Here is a 23,203-nt window from a genome sequence, read left to right as displayed (position 1 = left end):
AGTTTCTTTGGTATCATTTAGGTACAAATAATAAAAAAGACTGAGGGAGGAATAATAAACATTTAAGACATGAAAAACTTACCATCTGACAATAAAGGACAGCCAGATTCACCAAAGCAGTTGCTACGCTAGGGTGTTTTGGGCCAAACGACTTCTGTCGGATTTCAACCGCTAGTTCATACAGGGGAACAGCCTTGTCCAGTTTTCCCTAGAAATAACAGGGAAAAAGTGATTCAGCTCTCCTGTGTCAAAATGGTAACAGTAAAATCTCTTTTAAACAAAAAGCCTTGGAGAAGATGTAACTGTTCCCAGAATAAGGGTTTAACTTTGGTTAATTCATAGCTATATTCTGCACAGATTGTTTATCAGGAATATTTATTAGGACCTAATTTTCCAAAATACCGAGCATATTCAATTCACAGTTAATGTGTTTCTCAGCTGTGTCTATTTCTTTCTTTTTTAATTTATTTTTTTCCCCACAAGTCTCTCCTTGAGAGGGCTGTTAAAAAGAATTTTCAGTTGTCCTTTTATCCAAATAATTTTCTCCATTTGTATTTCCTTATCCTGCCATAAATGAAAGCAGAGAGCTCTTTTTTTTTTTTTTTTTTTTTGTCTTAAAGGGCTGGTGATATGGGAATGGGAATGTAGCTGCCTTAACTTTTGAGCAGTTTTCTGCTTACTGGTGGTGTTCACACCATCTTCTTTGGAACAGCCCCGCAGCGTCCAATGCCATTTCAAGCACTTGTTGCTTCTCATTCACCATATTGAGCCTTTGGCTTCTTGACTTTGGTTTCTCTAAAATATCCGTCTCACATTCCAAATAGTTTCACTCTAGATTATTTTTCCAGCAAATCTGTTTTCCTCCAAATTTGAATCTGCCCACACATTAACTGGATATACTTCAGAAGGATGCTTAGGCTTCTATTATTAGCATATGAATTCTCACATATAATAGCAATTAGAAATTAAATACTGCAAACGTCCATTGTATAATGGTTCACTACAATAGCAAAATTTAAATCATATTTTCTCCTTGCTATTTCAAAACATTACCATGCCACAGTCTGAAAATAATCAGTAATTCATCTTGAATAAATACCTATCTATAAATAATTGTCATTTTCTACATCTGATTCCTGTCCCTTCTCTTCTTCAACTCTTCCCTGTGTCACTAATTCACCATGGATTTTAAGTTATGCCTCTTCAAACTAGCAAAGAGCTGTTTGATGCAAATATTGAGTGCTTTTGCACTTTCTAGCAGCATCAAAATTAGAAGCTGAAGTGAGCAGAGAATATGTGACCCACAACAATTTCATGCACCTAAGAGCAAGTAACAATTATTGAGCTAAAACTCAGGAGCATTTGATCCAAGAGATTATCTTCAAGAACTCTTTTCTCTTTGAAGAACAGTAAAATGTGAAAATATAAAAGAAAAAAATTTCCAGTCATCCTGTGAATTTGATCTTGGTTCAACAGCTGGAAACCTTACATCTCTCTTACACTGGTGATATCAAATGGTTAGAATGACCATCTGCAAACACAAATATTTATAAAACATCTTGAAGTGATGAAACACAGAAGTTTATACTACTGTTAGATGTTATTCCCCATAGTACATTTCAGAGGGGAACAACTCTTATCTTTCAGTGAATCAACACGAGCTGGAGGTGGCCCAGCCAGACAGTTTATTTGAAAAGTCCTATCTCCCTCATAACTTGAGCCTTCAAGTAGTTACTCTTAATTTGACTGTAAAGTTCAAGGTCGTTGTGTAAAAAGAACTATTCCTACACCCCAAAACATGATTTTTGCATTAAGACACATGTGACCAAACTCTTGTTTGTGGATGTCACATAGCAGACAGCGGAGAACTCAAATACAGCTGTGAAGAGTTTCCCTCACTGCAGCTGACAAACACTAGTTTTTAACCAAATGAGAAATTCTTGGTGAATACTGAGCAGCTGGACACTGAAGACATTATTCATAAATAGCTTTTCTTTAAGCAGCAAAGTGTGTTTTGAAAAAGCTACTGGGCTTTTTGGAAACAGACTGAGGCCACTTAACTACATCTTTTTATGCACGTGTATAGAACACCAATAGCTGACAAAATTCCCATGCCCCACTCCTTTTGGATTGAAGACATTACAGTTAATTTAGGTGATGAGAACAGGTAACAGGCTTGTGCTTACCGTCTTTTTGTACAGCACTGCCAGGTGTTTCACAGTATAAGCCAAGGAGGGATGATCTGGAGCCAGCGCTCTCCTCCTGATGTCTAAAGCTTTTTCATAGAGTTCCTCTGCTTTGTCATAGTGCTTCTTCTCATTGTACAAAGCTGCCAGGTTGTTCAAAGACTGTGCACAGTCTGGGTGGTCAGGTCCCAGGACTCTCTCTCTCATTTCCAAGGAGCGCTTCAGAAAAAGCTCTGCTGTCCTACAGAACACATTTGTTCAGCAATATTTTAAAGCAGGAAACATCTGTACAGGCTGAAGTGACTGTCTGAAACGGAACAAACTCAGCCTTGGAAACTGCACAGATACTGACATCTGGTAATGGACTTCCCTTGGAATAAATGAATGCCAGATCAGCAATTCATTACGCAGTGAGGAACTACACATCCCAACCATGGCCCTACTATGGCATAAGAATGCAGACAGAGAGCTAGCTAATATATTCCCATGCAAACCTGGGAGTCCCCCTGCAAAGGACTGAAATGCCAGTCTAGCAGATTTGTGCAAACATTACACTACCCGAACAGTTGCTCTTTTCTTTAATTCAACCTATATCTTCAGTTACGCAAGTAATCCTTCCTTATTCAAAACACTCTACTGACTTCTGGGCAACTCCTCATAGCAGTCACATACTCCCACGGATAAAGCAGTAGTGGAATCCAAGGTAAAGGTTCAGAACACACTACATGTTCTTGAAGTAGCTTTAAAAAATATAAAACGTTATTTCAGGGTTCAGCAGACAGCTTTCATACCAAAGGAGGAGAGACTGGAACAGGTTTTACATAGTCACGAGCTAGATTCTCATAGTAGAATCTGTCTAGAAGTGACAAAGTAGAAAAGACTCTGTGTAACGTGTTTTCCTATCAAAAGAGCACATGTTATCTCCCTAAAGTAGCAGGCTACTATTCCATTACAGATTTACAGCAGTTCCTCTATCACAAACAATGGGTGATCCCCACATAATACTGGCAGCATCCACTATAACTAGGCAGTTTGTCATCCTGACACATGCACAAATTCTGTGTGACACTATTCCCAAGAGGTCAACTTAGTAAATTGGAAAAATCCATTTCGCATTAGAGAAAAAGATGACCATTTATACACAGAACTGTAGGTTCAATTCTGGAGCTCTTAGACAAGCGTCAAAAGGTGTTGACTCCATGTAAGGGCTCGACGATGATGTGTGATATAACGTATATCAACTAATGAAGTGACATACTCTTCTACCATTGATTTCATCCGAACTGCATCAAATGATCAAAAAATTCAATCTTGGATTGCCGATTCAGAACAGAGCCTCAATATCCATTAAAAAAATTACTTAAACCTTCCCTAGAATAAAGTTTATACTTTTGCTCACCTATGAAATAGTGGAGATACGGTTACTCTAAAAAGTAGATTATGTTGGACAGGAACTACAGATGAATAATGTGGAATATAAAATGATCTTGTATGAGATTAGATAGATAACACTCCTCTATGATCAATCACTTCGGTGTCGCTTCTTGAGGGTAAAATGACGAAAAAACCCACATTTCCAACAACTCTTAAAAATCAATTCCTTCACTGTAAAGGTCCTGCATTTAACAGAGATTCTGTGTGCAGATCCTAAATTACAATATACTTCTGTAGTTATTCAACAACTACTGGTGACAAAAATGTCATATATAGGAAGAACATAAAAATACTTCCAGAAGTTACTCTGTGCTTTTTCGCTGTGCACTTTCTTTCTTCTCTGAAAAGATTCAGTTTGGTAGAGTGGGATTCAAGGTGACTTTACAATTCCCTCACAACACACAGTTTTAGACTACTCTGTGGACTGAAGAAATTGATGTGAAGAGTGGTTAACCATGCAATCAGAACTGTTCTGCACCTTTTATTCCCCTTCTTCAATATCCCTGCTTATCTTTATCTGCTTTGTTCTGCTCTGTCTTCTTTCACCCTTAAAAGGGCCAGCAGGGTAAGAGCCTGAGGATTACAAGTACTGTGAATATTCAACTCTTGATTTCTTGCAATACTGGCATTTGAGTGAGAAAGACAACAGAAAAACAACATCCTGCTGTTCAAGGATGAACACTACAAAGAAAGGTCATAAAACAGTGAAGCTGAGTAGATGTGGCATAAATTTCCAGAGAGAACTAGTATTTGCAACGAGGGTTAGTTAACTTCAACTATGGGACACCAATTATGAATGCAGGAAATGCACTGACTTACTAAATACTCACACGCTAACCGCATCAAATCTAGTAAATATGAGTGAATTTCACAGTAAACAAAACCCAGTAGAATGAATCAGGGACAGGAAGATGAGTATTTGATCATGTGTCTACATTTAATGCTAGTTCTCAGTGCTTTGCCTCCATTCAGATCTATGAGAACACTCAGTGGATGTGTCACAATTAATACAACTTACTCAAGATTATTCTGCAGGTAATAGAGGACTCCAAGCTCATTGAGGGTTCGAGCATTATCTGGTGTATCCTTTCCTAACGTCAGCTCTTCCAATTGCAAGGCTCTCTGACGCAGGAGAGCAAAGCCACACTACAGCAAAGCACAAGGTAATGTAAGCCAATCACCATCACATTTTACATTTACAACTGAAGACAGAAAAATCAAAAAAGACTCAGTTTGGTGCCAAAAGAACACAATAAATCTACTTAAACTGTTTTCAAACTGAATGGCACTTGGGCATTCTGCTTACTTACAATCTTAACAGTGAATTTCACCAAACACGCTTCCAGGAAATTTACGTTACTGTGCTGTTGTACAGCTGTTTTCCCTGTATCGTACATGCCAATTTGCTTAAACTCCGCAGTTCAAATAACCAATTCAGATCAAATTCTTAAGTTTATAAGCTCAAAACTTAAAATCAAGTTAATCTCCTATCCTAAATGCCACATACAAATATATATAAAGTATTAATCAAGGCTTTAGATGGATCCTTGTAAAATGGGCTGCCAAGCTAATGCTTACATGCAAAGTTAATTACAAGTAAAACGTACAGCCATTGTTACACGCTCAGCCTAGTCTTGGTCTTTGCAGTCTCAACAAAAATATTTGTGCAGCAGAACTCATTACAAAAATGAACAAAATCTTCATGATCCAAATTCCTTTGTATTTAAGCACTGTGGAAATAGGAACATTTCTATGGCTTTTCACTACCTTCATTAGAGCTATAACTAGGGCTCTGGAGTTTCTAGCTCAACACTTATAGTACAGGCACTACACAACAAACAAAGCCTTAGCTCAAGAATGACAAGAGGAACTCTCTAGCTGAAAAACACATAAGAAAAAAAAAGAAAGGAAAAACTCAGTATGACACCTAATATTAGTGGGATTATCTAATGCAGTAAGCGCTGTGTTCACCAGTATTTGTAGCATAAATGCCCCAGTTATTCTGGAGAACATCTTTTTCCATTGCCACTTTGAAAGCCAATTTTATCAGCAATAATTCTGCACCCCTGAAACATATATATCTACTATTTCTTTTCTACCTCTCTCAATCCCATGCCAGTTGTACCGATGCATCTCTACTTCCAGCAGAATTGAAATGACAGTTACCAAAGCTGCTGCTAAACTACTTCACTAACTTATGCCCTCAATTATGAAAAGCATTGGAGCTTTGTCAGCAGACTCACTTTATCATCTATTTAGCCAAGGCCAAACATGCCCTGCACTTTTTTCTTAAATATTAAAAATTTCCTTACCAGACTGCCTTTCCGCCTTGCTGCTTTTTGGCGTATTTTGAAGGACTTTTTCCTCAGTTGCTCAGCTTGTTCATATCTGAAAAGAGTTATTGATGGTGTTAGTGTAGCATCACTGAGTATTTTGGAAAGCTCCTAAGTTACTTGAGTTTACAAATTTAAGCAGATTTTAAGAATCGGGGGGGGGGAATCACACTTCTTGTCAAAAGATAAAAATGTCCAAAATCCTTAGGGCCAGACAATGCTCCTGCTTTATCTCTAACTTGCTAGGAGTCTGTTGTTAAACTAAGCACAAATGTTGTTCCTTACTGCATGGCTTGCTACAAGAACACACAGAGGATGCTCATGGTTGCACTGGAAGTTATGAAACTCCAAAGAAGAATCAAAGAAACATTCTAGCTTCAGGAAGAAAATGTCTGCTGTTATTTTTGTACCACCTCCACATGAAAGAAAAACCCCAGTGTAGTTAATCTTACTTGTTCTGCTTCTGGTATAAGGTTGCAAGTGCATCAAGTTCGCGGGCTACCCGAGGATGTTCAGCTCCATAAGCATTTTCAGAGATTTCCAGCGCCTGTTTATACAGCTGTTCAGCATTTCCAAACTTCTTCCACTGAACATAAACTCCTGCTAGCTGGTGGAGCGACTGCGCCACCCTTGGGTGGTCTGGATCCAGCGCAGTCTCTCGAATCTCCAGAGACCGCTGCAGAGGAGCTACAGCCTGTAACAACAAAATTCGGAATATGATGGTGGCAGGCAGCATCCTGTATGCTACAGTAATTTAACAACCACAACAGAAATCACACACTGAGCTCTGCTGAATTCGCCTCCTTGCTGTTACAACAATCTCTAAATGTACTCACCTGACTGAGAAGACCTAGGTCCTTAAGAAACCGTCCCAGGGTCTCATAAAGATCGGCCAGGCAGATCATACTTTCCTCTCCCTCACAGCTTTTTTCGTATTCTTTCAGAGAGTCAAAATACTCAGCTGCCATAGAGCTCTTATCTTTCCCAACCAGCTGCCAGTAACTCAGCAATTCTGCAAAATGTCCCCTGTTTTAACAAGGAAATAAGAAGCTCATCTTATCTCTGATACCCCTCTATTCAGAATGATGCTAGCTTAGAAGAAAAGGGCCATATGCATGACTTTTGTCTTTATGCTACAATGTCTACAGAGGCAATCCATGAAGACTAATACTGTTCAACAGCAGCATTTATCCCTTTTACCAACCCCCAGGTGTAACATATTAAAAAAAAAATAATGATTTATATGACAATTGCATTTAGCATTTCAGCATCTACTATTTAAGTTCCTTTAATCTATATCTCCCATTTCCTGATTTATATTGACAAAAAAATTACTTCAAAATGTCTTTAATTGTCAAAGCAGTGGCTACCTTTGTACCTTTTGTAAAGGTTTTGGGATACGAAGAGATTCAAAAGACACTTGTGCAGCTTTTGCTTATCACCCTGCTGCTGGAAGAGCCAGGGAAGTTCATCTGCACTTCTCCAAGTCACTTGGTCTCGACTATTGAAAGAAAAGCAAATCAAAATTAAAACTCCGAGAGGCCTAACAGAACTTGTCAATTTGATGTGAAAACTGGGCAAGCATACAATTGCCATACCTGAATGTCTAAACAGACTACTACAAGACCTATGTACTCCATTTTCACACATCTTCATTTTAATTTCGCCCAGTTACCCCACAGGAAGCTGCTCCCCACTCCCGTAGGGGCTGATCTGTTCCTGCCACCAGGACTACAGCCCCGCAGCAGCGCATTGTCCCTTTGTGCCTACTTTGCCTGGTGCACTGTGGCCCTCTCGGCTTTCTGCTACCCAACAGTCCATGCTCTAAGAAGCAGTAAGCAGTAGCCCACAGCTGGACACACTAACTCAGGACTGTAAATGCAAATCAGTTTTCAATCCGGATATGAATTTGTAGCTTTTCAGCTGTTCTACTGGATCTCCTCTTGTGTATGTGCTAATTGCTTGCTGAACGCAAGGGGTCTTTTGCTGCTTCTTCAAGTTCCAAGCAACCTCAAATTTCCAAGCATTTACTGAGTTAAAAACCCACATGGGGTCAGTTACCACAAAATAACTGATGCGCTATAAATTCACGCGCTACCTTTTCACATAACTTTATTGTATGCCTATTCCCCTTCATAGTCCTCAATCTTTTCCAAGATTAAAAACAACTTATCAATAATAATAAACTGCTAAACTGACAACTAAGGTTTTACAGAGTTATTTTGCCATAATAATTTACTAAACTGAATCAAAGAAGCTATATGAAGAAAACAAAAATATCCATGAGGCATAAAGCCTGCAATTTAGCACACCTTGAGAAATTCTGACCTACCTTAGCTGCATGGTGAAATACTCCACTAGTTTTTGTCTATAGGCAGAAATAACATTTTCACCTTCTTCCATATACTCTACTCTCACCATCTCCCAAGCCTGAAAGAAAGTATAATTGAGCGAAAGAGAATGCATTTCATTCGCTTATTAAGTGCTGATGATACACAGGGTGCTATGCGAGATTTCTTTATGGAACACGTCTTGTGTTGCAGAACTGAAAATCTTTCTATGACAAAGGCACTACAAACAGATTGTCTTATATTAGACCAAAGCTCTGGTTATTCAGATAATATTTCCTTCTCCTTCAATTCTGCTTGTTTTTTGTGGTACTAGTATTTTCTAGGACACATGAGGTTAACAACTAATAGATCAGAAATTTCTGAAGGTTTGAAACGCCAAGTTTTCAACTGCTGAACACTACTGATCAATACTGGTATCACAGCTCTAGTAGTTTTCAAGGTGATTCTAACATCTGACCAGATGTTAAGTAAAATGGATGAGCAAACACAAACATATCATGGCCTACTTAGTTAACAACAGAACTTATCTAAAAAACAGGAGGGGCTTACGGGGTGGAGTTTCACTTGCACATGTTTAGAATGACAAAATTTACCTGGAGGTGCTGGAACTTCAGCAAACCACAGCCATATGTCAGCAAACACATTTTGTGCAGGCTGTGAACAAGCGAGGCTAACACTGCAGAAGACAATTCAGGGTAAAGTTCCATCAGCTCTGACTCACTCACACCATTGTGGCTAACACCGATGACACACAGTATCTACATAAAGCAGAAAAATTATTTTATACAGTCAGCAATATTTCCTGCAGAGCTTAGTTATGCTGAATTTCCAAGAAAAATACTGTGTATTACTGTATAACTTTATATGCCAAGGGAAAAAAACCCTGCCTACACAAGTCCTTTACCTCTTCTGTCCTCAAAGAACAGTCCTTGGTGCTTATGGATTAATATCCTAATAGATAAAGCAGTCTGGGACAAACAAACAGCTGCTTAGACTTTCCTCTAAAACGCTGGGGAAAAATAACTACTTTATCATAAGGAACTTCCGTCTCAGTAAAATACGTTGAAGGTCTTATGTTGCCAGCACCAAAGAACTTCTATCAATTATGGAGTATCATGTTCTACTCAAAAAAAATGTTCCACACGACAGGGAAATTCTGCAAAGGTAGAAGAGGAATCAGAAATCTAATATGCACTGCCCTGTACTCACAAAATACCATGTTTTGATTACATTGACCATGCTTAATGTAGTTAGTCATTGGATCAGGGTACTGATCAGCAAGTAAGCGCTAATTCTGTATCACATCATAGTGAAAAAGTCCTTTTTCGTGAGACAATGACATAATTGAAATTTAACACAAAGCAGTCATATATTCTAGTTACACAACAGATATAATTAGATTAATAAAATTGTCCCTTCTATACTAATAATACAATAATCTCCGAATCATACATATGAACCAACATAAATTTATATTTACTTTTAACTTCAGAAAAACTCTTTACACAAAAGAATATACATTACCTGTAGAAATAGCGACTCATTCTCAGCTTACCTCTCTCAAAAGACTTTTCTCTTTATCACTCTGCAATGATTCTTGAATTGATCTCAGAACAAGCCTGTACAGTGACACTGTGTCTTGACACTGGAAACACCGTTGAAGGGTTTCATCAATATTTCCTGTATTTCCAACACTGAGCAGAAGGACAAAAATGGCATGGTTTAGCAGATTAAATTTGGCTGAGCAAGATGAATTGAAACTACTGAAGAGCTCTGAATTCCTACTGGGTTTAAAGGGTGCACAGCACCTAGTGAGATTAAACACAGAAGAGGTCAATTCCTAAAGCCACCTTCTGTCATACTGTTCGATTTTTCTAAATAATTGCTACATTTTTATTAAAAAAAAAAAAAAAGTACATTGCATTGTTCTTTCCTCCAGCAGGAGTACAGAATAAGAACATCAGGTTGGATAAAGATAAAACTACATGCTGCTCTTTCATTTAGTGCATTTATAAAGCATGCTTTCAGGAGTAAATAAGCATTCTAGGACATAAGACAGAACGAAAAAATAATGAAAATCAGTCACCCGGATTAAATTATCAGTGTATCATTTTCTGGGAGTCTCTAAACTAAAAATGCATGTTTCTCAACAAGATGAAGTCTAGGTTAATAATAAATCAATGCACTTATTAAGTATTCTCTTGCACAAGAAGGAAGATTAATTTTCTCCACATCAGGAATTACAGGGAAAGTACCGTATGCAAGATGTTGAACTAAACAGTTGCTGAACTTCCTTTTAGCCTTAAAAATCTATGAGGCAAAGTGTCTGGTACATCAGTAAATACAACAGACTTGAATTAAACTGTGTAACAAAATAACACCAACATTCTCCAAATACTTTTAAAAAACATTGAAGCAACCGATATACCCAGAAAGCCGAACAACAGAAAAATAAAATAAAAACAGAAGAACTGAAAACAGACAGATAAAACTATTTGGATTCACTTAGTAGCAAAATGGCGATTGTATACTCTCTGATTTTTCTTCCCATTGCACTCACAGTCGGTGAAGGGGGAAAACTTTGTATACTGCTCTGCTGCTTTTTCTTAACAAGATTCATTCTATGTTAAACGAATGTATTTCAAAATGCTAACAAACCTACTTGAAGTCTTCTAATCTAGTGATGAGCATAATAATTTCAAGATCATCTCAACTTACCAAGCAATGGTTTTTCCCAAGAGAGTGACATACAAAGCATTGCAAGTTGTGGCAGAACGACAATGTCTCTCAAGCTTCTTCTCCTACAACATTTTAAACAAAATCTGTGAGCCAAGATGAAATTAATCATACCATACCAATAAAATGTTCACTGTTTGACAAGAAAATAAAAGTTCTAGATATGCTTTATCTCTAACACCTGAAAACTATGACATGATAACTAGTGCACAAAATACTGCATGTTTTTCTAGCTACAGGAGCATATGAGTGGCAGTTTCCTTTTGAATTTACGATTAAAAGAGTTAGGATCTAAGCATTACATCTCTCAAGATGAGGATTACCTTACAGAATCAGTCTCCAAGGCAAAGAAGTAAAATATTTTTTTCCCCACTCTGCCAATCCTTGTTACAGTATTATGCAATACTAAACCTTCTATTGTTCTAAAATAAAAGAGCATGTTTACAGCAATATGTGCAACTGCACTCGTTTTACGTTAATAACTTATGCTGCTCCATCTGTGTTTCAGTGCTATGAGCCATGGTGTAAAAATACTCAAACTGCATGCTATCTTGACCAATAGTATTTAGTTAGCTAAATAAAATACTTTCTTTTGGCAGCTGCACTTATTTCATCTTTCCATGTTTTCATTAAAAGTTATACCAGAGTAAGGTACTTTAGAAGAACTACAACAGACATACCTGCTCTTTAGTCAGTTTAACATTTGCAGAGTTACATTCTGCACTAATGAGAGATTTAACATCTTTAGAATTCAGTGGATCAAGATGAAGAGTGGGCCACAACCTTTGGTAAGAGAGAAATCATATTCAGACCTTATTAAATAGCACACAAAAGGAAAAAAAGACATCAAACTTCAAGAGCTTTTAAAAGATTTATATCAAAGCAGTAATTGAAGCTATTCCCCATTACTAAAATTCTAGTCATCCCAAGTCAAATTTCTACTTTTAGCCTTATCCTGGATCTACATCATGGTATTGTGGCTCTTGATGTGCACCTGAATGCATTTAGTATCCTTTATATAGTCATATGGATAGATCCAAAAGAGTAAAACAAAAAGCTGGTTTCCCAACAGCTAAAACCTGTCCTCATTGCAGTTACAGAGAAGCTTTTGCTGTCCTCAATAGTTGCAAAACCTTCTTCTATTAAATCTCCAGGTCTTGACAAATTTGGTGGTTTGCTCTTCAACGAGTAACTGTAATTTAAAACAATAATTATAACCCAGGCTACTTTGAAACATCTCAGAAATGCAACATACCTCCAAGCCTGTGGACACGTTTCTACATTCACTGATACAATCACTCTCACATTCACTGGCAGTGGATCTATCAGCCACTTCATATGCTTCTCAGCTTGCTTAAAAACAAATTCTGGTTACTTATACAAAGGTTGTTCAAAACAATGCCAGAAGCTGATACGTTTCATTAACTACACGGTTCAGTGAAAAGAGTCTTAAATTCGCCAGTGTCCTTAATCTGTCCATGATCTGGTTCTTGACACAGTATTAAACGATCCATTGATATGTATCAGCATTACTGTACATTAAACAAAGTGAACAGAATACTATTGTTGAAATATTCACATCAAAGACTAGGCTATTCACACGCCCAGCAAGTCATCTCTCAGCCTTGAGCCTTTGGATAAATAAAGTAACTAGTTTGGTCAAAAATTAAGGCATTAAAATAAATTTAGTAAAAAAACCCCAAACAAAACAACCCAACACAAATTTTATCTATAAAAATGAAAGACTATTTTACCTCATCTGCACTTTTTGCAAAATTAGTGTCTGTGTGTGCTCTCTAGAGCAAAGCAAGTTTAATATTTCTGTTACATAGATATAGCTCAGCCTATGACAATAGTCAAGGTTTCCTTTAGACTGACAAATGGCAAATATTTTGAAAACATACCTGTATTTGGTCAATAGAATCAATAATTATAATAATGCTGCCTTGATGACGTGCAGAAAGCTTTTCCAACCAGCGGGGAAATTCTTCCAGAAGTTTAGCTGGATCCAAGGTCAGAGGTGACACTAACCATGAGTGTTGCATAAGCTGCAGAATTACAAACATACGTAACAAATTCTAACTTAAAAATCAACTAGGATAGTTGAAGGATGTCCTATAGACGTAAGAGGGGAAAAAAAAAATCCAAAGCTTGATTTTGGGGCAATTTTTCATGCAGGATACTTTCCTTCTAGTATATGCAGAAAGCTGGCATACGCAGAACAAAGAATATTTACTGAACTCATTGTGTAAATTCTAGAGAGATAACCTGAGTTTACACAATGTACAAAGAATTCAGAGACTTAAAGGACTTAAAAGTTACACAGGTTAAATAGGCAGACTTCTAAAACACATGAGAAATTTGCAAGGACAGCACAATTGATTTCATTTTTCTAAAGGTTTTAGTCCTGTGAGGTCCTTAATGCCACCTTGTGAAGGAAAAAGAAAGCTCAGAGCTTGGTACAATAAAACTCTGCACTTATTCCCCACGTATCTAACACGCAATTAAAAAAATAAATTAACATAGGAGAGAGACTAGTCAAGGAACAATATGCTGCCAACTGGCGAATACAGCCTCAGGTTTCTGAGCACATCGACAGAAGACGTTACCACCTGCCTCTCTCATTGGCCAGATGGCAGGAAATTTTGGAAGAAGCTTGTATGGTTTTATAAGCCATCAATATAGGTCACTGGAAGTATAACTGCTAATGCCAATCTATTATGAATATCCCAGAGATGCTATTTAATTGATCTGCATTTAAGTTATAGGATCAGAGTCCCTCCATTCCATAATGCCATACATTTGTATTACTCTTAACCGATGTAAAAAAACCTGCAGAAATGTTTTATCTTTTGACACACACAGGCACTTTCCAAAGAATCATGCAATGCAGGGTATGTAATAATACAGTATACCTTTAAAGTAAGGCGTTTAATTATCAGTGCAGATTCTGAACTAGTAGACATGGGCCTCCCAACAAAGTGATAAAGAATTAGTGTGTTTGGTGAATGCTTCTGTTGCAATTGAATCCTAATGAGAGAAGTTAAAAATAAAAAAAAGCACTTAACAGACTATAAGATCTTCCACATTTATCTCACAAAATAGGAAAATAGTATACGCATTTCCTGAGCTATAACTGAACTTTTTATGCCAGATTCCATTTTTGCTCTGCCCAATACTGATAGCCAGTAACTGTGCCCTTCCTGACACTGGATAATCACACGTCACTAAGCTTTTAAGAAGTAGCGACACTATCACCTTATTTTAATGTCAACAAGTTTTGTCCCAGCCTACAAGTGACCATAAAATGCATTTCTATGATAAATTATTAGGTCTGATCTTTCCTTTACTTCAGTTGAAAAGAGTCCAAAGGACCCCTCTTGTGTATCAGAGAAGGGCAAGAGCATTGAGCTACTGAAACCGCTTATTGACGCTGTGCAAAGACAGATCTGTAAGGCGTTGCAATTGGAGTCAGGGAGATTATAAAGGCAGCCCAGATAGAATTAGCTACTCAATTACTACAAATCTTTCCAGGATGCTTCAATAACTTCAGTGCTTTGTAAATGCTCCCATTTTACCTCTAATTAAACTGATACAATGTTTGAAATGTAATGGCAATTTTTTTCTTAAATTATATTTGTACCAAAAAAAAAAAGTTATATAAATTACCATTTTGACAGTAGTAGAGATTTCCCAGAGCCTGGTCCTCCTGATACAAGCAGAGGGGGAATTGGTGCTGGTGCTGCTACTAGATCATTTAGACGTTCAAAATACTATAAAAAAGAAACAATCATTAAAAATATTCCATTGTTTAAGAGAGAAATATAGTGCTTGGTATTGTAAACCATCTAGATATAAAATGCATGTCCAGATTTATTAAGGTAAGGGAATAACTACTGAAATGCAATATAATACAAATGGAAATAAATTTTATAATGAAACACTTAAACCACAGACTTTATTATCTCTTTTAAAGAAAGTGTAAAATAAATAAACATTTTTTTCCAAAATTCTATTTAAAATTGAACTTCCAGTGCTAATAAACTGAATTAGTGTTACTACAGTAAAGCAATTGGGTACTATGTTTGTTCAGGCTTCCTCGCCCCGCTCTTTCCCCCAACTACTTCACTGCATTGGATATGGTTGCCAGGACAAAGCTGTCAGTGTTGGCATCTGCCATGAATGATATTTTGAGGCACTAAGAATGCAAAAGAAAAGCTATCTTTCACCATATGAATGCCCAAGAATGTTGTTAGCAGAGTTCTGGATGACAAAAACAAAACCAAACACCACCCTTCATCCACTTGGGAGAAATATTTTGTCTGCAAAAAAGAAGTGGAGGTGCATTAAGATACACATAGAACTATGTTTAATTTATGTTCTCCTCACATATGTATGGCTGCATGAGGAGATATAGAATCTTTTCATTAGTCATGTCTGAAAGACCTAACCCCAGGTGTCAAGACAGAGCTCAGATTTCCTCAAAGACAAAAAAAAAAATAATTCAGAGCCTTTCCTATTGACAACCAAAGCCTAGGAGGACACCCTACTTCTGGGACACTGTTATCATGCTTTTCTCCAGTGCAGGAACAACTGCTTCTTCATCAAACAGATAACAACACACACCACCACCACCACACAAACCGGCATCTCTCCCAGAAAATAAATATGCCATCTATACAAGACGCATGGCTTCTTCTAGCCTAAGGAGTAATAGCCTCAAGAATGCTTTCAGACAAAGCTGCTTCTGTAGAAGTACATCTTGACTGACAAGAGACGGAAATGAGTGATGGCTTTCTCTTCATCCGTATACACCCATATACATTTCCAATGTACTTACTTTCTCAAATCCCAGCTCACATGTTGAATTAGAGGCCTGCTGAAAAGCTTCCATCTGTTCTTGTTCATCATGTGCATCCCACAACACATCGCCAAAAACAACTTCTTCAGGAGCAGTGGACTCTTCCTTAGTGCCCAAATCCTTGCCTTCTAGTTCTGTTGTTTCGCACCCCAATATATCCTAAGTAAAAAGAAAACTACATGGAAAAAACTGCTACTATAATTCTTAACAGTGCAAGCACATTTAGTGTTATTCTCAATTCCACTGTATACCAGTGCAGCTCTACTAACACTAATATGCATTTCTTTTTAGGCTAGCCAAGAACATAAGTAAATGAGGAATTAGATGAAACCAAGTTAACTCTGAATGCACAGATTTCAAGACATTGGTTTTAATCTTCTCATAATGGAAGCAACCCACCACAAAGAAGGATAAAGAGAGAACGGACTATGCAATCTTTCCTTATCCTATGATATGGATAAAAATAAATTAGAAAATAATTTAGGCCACTAATAGATCCCCTCCCCCTGTTATTTCTGCATCTGTCCATAAAAGCACTGCTCAGTTTGGGGTTTTATTTTCCACTTGCAGATTTCTTTGCCTGCCCGATATTAATGATAAAACACAGAAAGATCCTTTGAATTATATCTAAGTAGCATATGGTAATCACACTGACATCATTTAAGATCATAAATCAGAGTAGGAACAGAAAAAGCTGAAATGCATCATGCACTCTACCTGTTTAATTATCTTTTCGACACAATTATAGATTTCATATGCTCCTTCCTCCACACCTCCAAAATGATCAATCATCTGAAAAAGTAAACAGCAAAGCATGATGCAACTCTGAACCCAACTGGGAACAGTATTTAGGACTTCCAACAAAAACATTCTGGAACACATTTAAATTCCATTTTGCTGCATTCCTTAGGTAGGATTCATTTTGCCTAAGCTTTTAAAAGCTGGGCATCTAGTTTCAGCTGTTCTCAACAGTTCTCTCTATAGAGGGAAATAAATGCCAACTGATCTATTTTCAGAGGGCAAGAATCTCTCTGAAGGTATACTTCTTTCTTTTCAGTGGCTACAGAGGGACCTTAGATAAATAACTTTGCTGTTTAAATGGCTAAACACAGGTGAGAAATTTTATCCTTATAGCACAGGGATTTTTTTTCAGTGAAAATGCAGGAGCTTTTTTTCTCCCCTGCTAATGAAAATTTCATAACATTCATACATTTCAGTTTCGATCTGCTCATATAACGAGCATCCAGAGCAATGAGCGTAATGCAATTTCTCCTAAAATCTGGAACTACTACCACTCAATGTTGTTTATAGCAGGATAAGCCTTTTAAAATTCACATCTTTAAAATGCCATACCTTTGCTTTGTTCACGTAAGAAATTTGCTCAATTAACTGTTGCACTGAGACTGAACTGACTCTGCCATCCTCCTTTCTGTGGTAAATTAGCCGAGGTTTTTCTTCTGGATTTCTCAAGAAGGCTTCTTCACAGTCCTCCAACAAACAACTAGATTGGAAATCAGCATTCTTGTGCTATATTACACTGCTGTAGTAAACACTTCAATCAACACAAGCTCCGAAGATGGGTTTCACTGCAAAATCTAATTCAAAAGTCATATCTATTTACAACAAAGGGCAAGCAAATATTTCAGCAGAGAACTTAAGATAAACCCTGAAGCAAAGAACAGCTAACAGAGAAATTTATGCTACTTGTACCAAAAACATTAAACCGATTTATTAATTTTTATGATTATTGCTTTGTAAATTAAAAGTTGACCTTCCTGACGTACCAATATGCAGAGCGAAAGGTAATTGCCTTGCACGGAAAGAAAATGGATTCACACATAATGAAGAAGCATCATATACATGCTCTGCCAGCATTTATTTGAAGGCTCTGTTCTATACCTTTTCAGGAAAAGTCCTTTAGTATTTGTCAGATGTAGGGCAGTCTTTTATAAAAAGAGTTGAAAAGGAGAATTACGCACCTCCAAACGCAAAAGCAGTTTGTATTTATATATGTGAATGATATCCATGGATATCATTCCCAGCAATCTATTGCTGCTTCACAGAAGGAACAATACAACTTGGGGATGCTGACAATAGCAGACAGGATCTCTCAAATATCTTTATATGAGCACTATAATTTTCATCATAGTTTTTCTAAGAGAAACTCTCTAAGTTAATACTTTTGGCAGGAATACTCCTTTGTGTTTTTTTTTTCTTGTGTATTTCATTCTTCTTGTGACCCACATACACAAAATTGGGTTATTTGGCAACAGTATCCCCTTGGATTGTCAATATACCCTCAGCAGCTGACATTATCTTCCTAACAGTGTAAATATATGGCAGCTCTAGTTCAATTCCTCTAAGAAAACAATTCAACATCTTCTGTTGTACCTGGCTGTTCCCTGAAGCACTTCACTGTTGTAAATCTTAGCTACTAGCGTCTTAAACCAGCCTTTAATTCTCTGCAGACAGATGTTTTATTTACAGAAACAAGAGGTCTGGTTAATACAAGAGCTCTAATAATACAACAGTATCTGAAATCCCTAGAGTTCAAAATCTACCCCTAATATGAAATTTAATGCATACCAGTATTTTCAGATTCTTGCATTCATACAGGTGTTTTGGAATGACCGCTCTGTGATCCTTAATATCGTCTTTTCTAACCCCTTTTTCTCTCTTCTTCAGCAAAATGACATTCCTCCCTCATCCAAACATCAAAACCAAACTCTGCCCAAAATTCCCAAATGCGTAACAGAAACGGTCCTAACACAATCCTAAAAATATCCCTAGTTTGGTGTTTTTCATGTAATAAGTTATGTTTCTTCTTTTAGAATGTTAGGAAATTAATCACTGAACAAACAGAACACACTGCATTACTATTTGTCATAAAACATCATGACTTCAGTAAATTAAGCTGTAGAAAGCTAGCACAAGGTACCGCACAGGAGAGCCATGAAGTCAGTCCAGAAATAGCCAAAGACAGAAAATAATATGTGACAGACTAAAATCAAAATACTACAGATGGATGTAAGTCTAGATAATCAAATGAAAAACAATGAGTACAATCACACCAACCATCCTGAATTCCTAAGACTCCAGCAATACATGACACACAGCTGCACTTGGAAAGCAAAACATTTCTGTATTATGAAGACATCTTTCATGTTGTATTTTAAGGGAATCTGTAGCTACAATAAAAAGGAAATGATACAAAGATGATGTATTCTTTTAACTGTCTGCACTAGCAAACCTAAAGTTTGAAGGAGTATCACTGTGAAGATACTAGCTTAGGAAATGTACTGAGCAAAGCATCACATGTTTTTTAATAAGCTATGCACGCTGCATAAATTAGCAGTCTGGAAAATACTTACCTTGGCAAAGTTAAATGCAGGAGCAAAATGACTAATGAACTTTTTTCAATTTCCCATTTTCTTACATCCTTAAGAGGCCTTTCATTTTCTGATGAAAAATGAACAACTTGAAAGAAGTACCCCATTGTTTCACACATTCTATGAAGTTTTGGTGAGTAGTTCTGAAAGCAAATTTGAATAATGGTGCTTTATTACTAGATCTGCATAGCAATCTGCATAGCACTAAGGACCTGCTAGTTTCTTTTCCCTATGCAGTTTCTTCCCCTATAGTCCTTGACAGTACTTCACTTACTTCACTGAGATCAGGCTACATCTACTATAAGCTTTCAAGAAATATTAGACAAATTTCTGAATAAGTATCACAGTGGAAACAAAATAGCATATAAATTCACTTAAGTTTGTGAGGTACTCACTCTAATGAAGATGTTCACTTCTGGCTGAGTCTCATCAGTACTAATAATAAAACATCTTACTGTGTTACTCCACAGAGAGTGGGAAAACAGAGGAGTAACCTGTAATAAACTGGCGACAGCAGCATCCCAATCATCTGCCAATGAAAAAAAAAAAACAAAATGAAGTCTAGAGATGTTCACATCTGGTTACACTGCATAACAGATAAGTCATCGCCTCTTAACATTATGAATACTACATTATTTAAAACAGTAGTAACATTTTTACTCAACTATTTTGAGTTTAAAAATTTCAATTTAGAGTACCCATATCATCTGATAACGTCACATAATTTGATAATGTGGCAAAACAACAGCCAAATATTTATCAACATATTTAACAACAGTTCATATAACCGTTAAATATGTTGATATTATCATTACAATGATATTTCCTTTAAATAAGATTGATGAAACGTATCCACAAAAATCAAGCTGATGATAGTTGTAAAATAAGTAAAAATATGCAGGAATAGTAAAATCACTCATTATCAAACATATTTTTTTCCTCCAGATCTACGTGTATTTCAGTTAGACCACGTGAATAAATAACAGTGAAACATTATGGGAACTTCCTCTTCAAAGTTCAGTGCTCTCTATAGTACAGTATTGTATATCAATTCCCTATAGAATCAATGAATTTTAGAACTTTCTTAAGTTCTTCATTTTGTGGCTGGTCATTTTTTTCAATTCATTTTTCAAGCTAGGTTCACCTTTCAGTACCACATGGCATGATGAAAGGCTTAGTGTGTGAAGCTGGAGCCACCACAGAAAAGACCCTCCCCTTCCACTTTACCGGCACAGACTTCTGAATTAGAGCCTGAAGGATTGAAGACAAGAGGGAGAAACTGCCAGCAAAGTCAGCTTTATGCAGAAGGGGTTCCAGGGCCAGGCAACAGTGAGGGAAACCAGAGCACCAGAAGACAGTTTACAAAAGGCCATTTGGGTAACAAAGTTCAAAAGCAACAATTACTGATAACAAAATATCTAACACTGATTCATGTAACAATGCATACGTTCTGGTCTTGCAATCAGATTTCCATTAATGGCCCCCTAAAGAGACTCAAAACCTATGCAAATCCAATGAAAAAACAGGGATATAGTTTATTCTAATATAAATGTAACATTCATACTCAGTAAGTAGAGAATTAAAATAAAAATGGAAAGAAGAACGCCAGCAGATACTGAAAGAAAGATCACTATCTTCCTCAGCCAACATAAGCAAAAAATGGTATTTGGTTTGCTCACAACAAAGCACTATTCACTGTGCTGCAGTGATTTTAGTAAACAGCATACTGTAGTCACCAAATATATTAAACATAACTTAGCATGTACAGCTACAGTTCCTTTTACTTTTACAAATAAGAATTCAAAATAACCCTTCAGTCAAATTACCCAAGAATGGAAGGAAAAGGAGCTAAGAAAGGACACTATTACTTAAGAATGGATTAAAAAAAAAAAAAGACAGACACTTATAATCCCAGCAAAACAAACCACCATTACTTACCCCTGTTTATATTTGCAAATGGTCCCTCAACATCTATGGAGCTATGAGCAAATTCAGGCCCTCTGAAAGACTGCTGAAGTTGCATCATACTACCCATGGATGGCTCACTTCCCAAAGCTCCTCCATTCCAGTATTCAGATTGTGCCCCAGTAGCTAATATTGGGGAGAAAGAAAACAACTCTTAATTTTCATTAAACAAGGCAGTTTTAAACACTCCAGCTGAAACCTACTGCCACGTGCCACTGATCACAATTTTTTCTCCTATAGCAGATTTGCTCACACCTTTGTGTGCTATAGTTCTAAACGGGCGCTTGTCTGAAGTTAATGAGAAGCCATGCTGCTAAAGGATGAGGTTATTTGCTAATATTTGTTTTTATATAGATTTCTCACATTAGTTGGGTTCAAATGCTGACTCGCACTACAAACCAGGAAAACACAGTATTGCTGCAGTCATTTTACGCACACCACAAAATTGTCAGCTTTTGTTCAGAAATGTTCCAGCACTGAAAAGGTATAAAGGGGCTGTAGGCAGGATTGAAATATCTGAGACTATCTGTACCACTGAAGTTCATCAAATGCGTAATTTCTATGCAAAAAAGCTGACCACTGCATTTTGAAACATTTCTACTTTTAAAGACTGTATATTTATACTCCTGCCACGATGTGACTGTTGATATATCTCAATAAGCAAAACAAAGGTTAAGCAACAGCACTTTCACATGGTTTTTCCTCAGTAACCCTTCACGATGCAAGAAGTAATGGTGGCCATCCTTAAGAGTGTTCAAGTTCTAACTGTCTGCTACAATTATTGCTCTACTTTGAATCACTTAGAAAGACAGTGGACTGATCACACACCTACCTGAATCCTTCCCATGTTATCAAATGCCTCTTACAGTATATACAAGGTTTTGCCTTTTATGTAATTAAGTTTGCTAGGGCTTCCCTTTCAAAAAATTCTTCCATAAAATGACCCTTTTGGTCAGTTTATCTTTGTTAAATGTCTAACCTTGCTATTCTGAAAACCACAGCAGCTGGGACTGGCATACTTCATCCACAGACAGTAAGTCTATCTAAGATTCCCTCTAGTTCAGGTGTGCTTTTTGGATCCTTTGGAACATGACCTCTCAGATCTAGATTCAGAAAACTCAGAAAAGCCTAGACAACTTAGAATTGTTCATGGAACAATTTAAAAAAAATGTTCAAGTCACCGTGTCTAGACAGTGCTCTATTTTCTTCATCTGTTCATTTGTAAAACCAGAAATGTGGGGTTCCCACAATCTAAACCAAGTTTGTAGAGTCAGCTGCTTTTACCCTTTAAACTACTTTAAGTTGCTTTTCACCTGGATTAATAAAACTTTTTTTCAAAAGTACATAAATATTTGTCTTGTGCTTTTCTATTCAGAGACTTCAGTCAAGTTCCAACACAAAATGCTGGGGATTAAATTCTCACCTGTAACATCTGTACAATTATCGTCAGAATCAGACTCTTCGGGATCAAACACTTGGATTCCTTGGGCCTGGAGTCTCTGAAGTTTTGCTTCTAGCTCTCGTTTGGCCCTCAGTAAGTCCTGAATCTCATTTTCTTTAGTTTCTCTAAAAATCTATGAGCAGGAAAGAAAAAAAAAAAAAAGAAATACAAACCATAAATCTTTTAAAATTCAATATCAGTTCCTGAATTCATGTTATCTGCTTTCAATTGGAAAAATAAGTTTCTAGCGTTCACTCATCAGGCAAAGGCATGAAAATGTGAACAAGAAGCCACTAAGAACCAATAAATGAGCAGGAAAACATAGTTTAAAATGATCTATTTTTAAAATTTTACCATTTTAAACCTTAGCATACCGTTCTGAAAGTCAGAAGTCTGAATTAGCATAGGAAGTTCACTAAAAATGGCAATTAACTTTCTTCATCTTTTAAAGTTTATTGTCTTCTAAAATCACTACTTGTTAATTTTTTTTTTAAAGGTTCCCTTTTA

The 23,203-nt window shown here is 36.8% G+C and overlaps 1 protein-coding gene across 2 annotated transcripts in view; it reads right to left on the bottom strand.

The window, feature by feature from the left end:
- The window catches only part of NPHP3 (nephrocystin 3), a 28,502-nt gene that overhangs the window by 3,354 nt on the left and 1,945 nt on the right, over nt 1-23,203 (bottom strand). For both annotated transcript variants that reach the window (XM_054191594.1, XM_054191595.1), the window contains 23 exons: nt 22,679-22,829; nt 21,229-21,381; nt 19,686-19,819; nt 19,273-19,433; nt 17,255-17,402; nt 16,619-16,693; nt 15,881-16,060; nt 14,710-14,813; nt 13,956-14,070; nt 12,945-13,088; nt 12,296-12,393; nt 11,721-11,823; nt 11,023-11,105; nt 9,860-9,998; nt 8,898-9,062; nt 8,286-8,383; nt 7,332-7,454; nt 6,790-6,979; nt 6,406-6,647; nt 5,933-6,008; nt 4,639-4,766; nt 2,187-2,427; nt 83-208 (listed from right to left, as the gene is read on the bottom strand). In XM_054191594.1, the coding sequence (XP_054047569.1) occupies nt 83-208; nt 2,187-2,427; nt 4,639-4,766; nt 5,933-6,008; nt 6,406-6,647; nt 6,790-6,979; nt 7,332-7,454; nt 8,286-8,383; nt 8,898-9,062; nt 9,860-9,998; nt 11,023-11,105; nt 11,721-11,823; nt 12,296-12,393; nt 12,945-13,088; nt 13,956-14,070; nt 14,710-14,813; nt 15,881-16,060; nt 16,619-16,693; nt 17,255-17,402; nt 19,273-19,433; nt 19,686-19,819; nt 21,229-21,381; nt 22,679-22,829 (3,177 nt within the window). The remainder of the gene's footprint in view (nt 1-82; nt 209-2,186; nt 2,428-4,638; nt 4,767-5,932; nt 6,009-6,405; nt 6,648-6,789; nt 6,980-7,331; nt 7,455-8,285; nt 8,384-8,897; nt 9,063-9,859; nt 9,999-11,022; nt 11,106-11,720; nt 11,824-12,295; nt 12,394-12,944; nt 13,089-13,955; nt 14,071-14,709; nt 14,814-15,880; nt 16,061-16,618; nt 16,694-17,254; nt 17,403-19,272; nt 19,434-19,685; nt 19,820-21,228; nt 21,382-22,678; nt 22,830-23,203) is intronic.

Source organism: Rissa tridactyla, chromosome 2 (assembly GCF_028500815.1).
Source record: "Rissa tridactyla isolate bRisTri1 chromosome 2, bRisTri1.patW.cur.20221130, whole genome shotgun sequence".
NCBI lineage: Eukaryota > Metazoa > Chordata > Aves > Charadriiformes > Laridae > Rissa > Rissa tridactyla.
The sequence above is the reverse complement of the archived record's forward strand: the minus strand, read 5'-3'. Positions and strand labels throughout refer to the sequence as shown.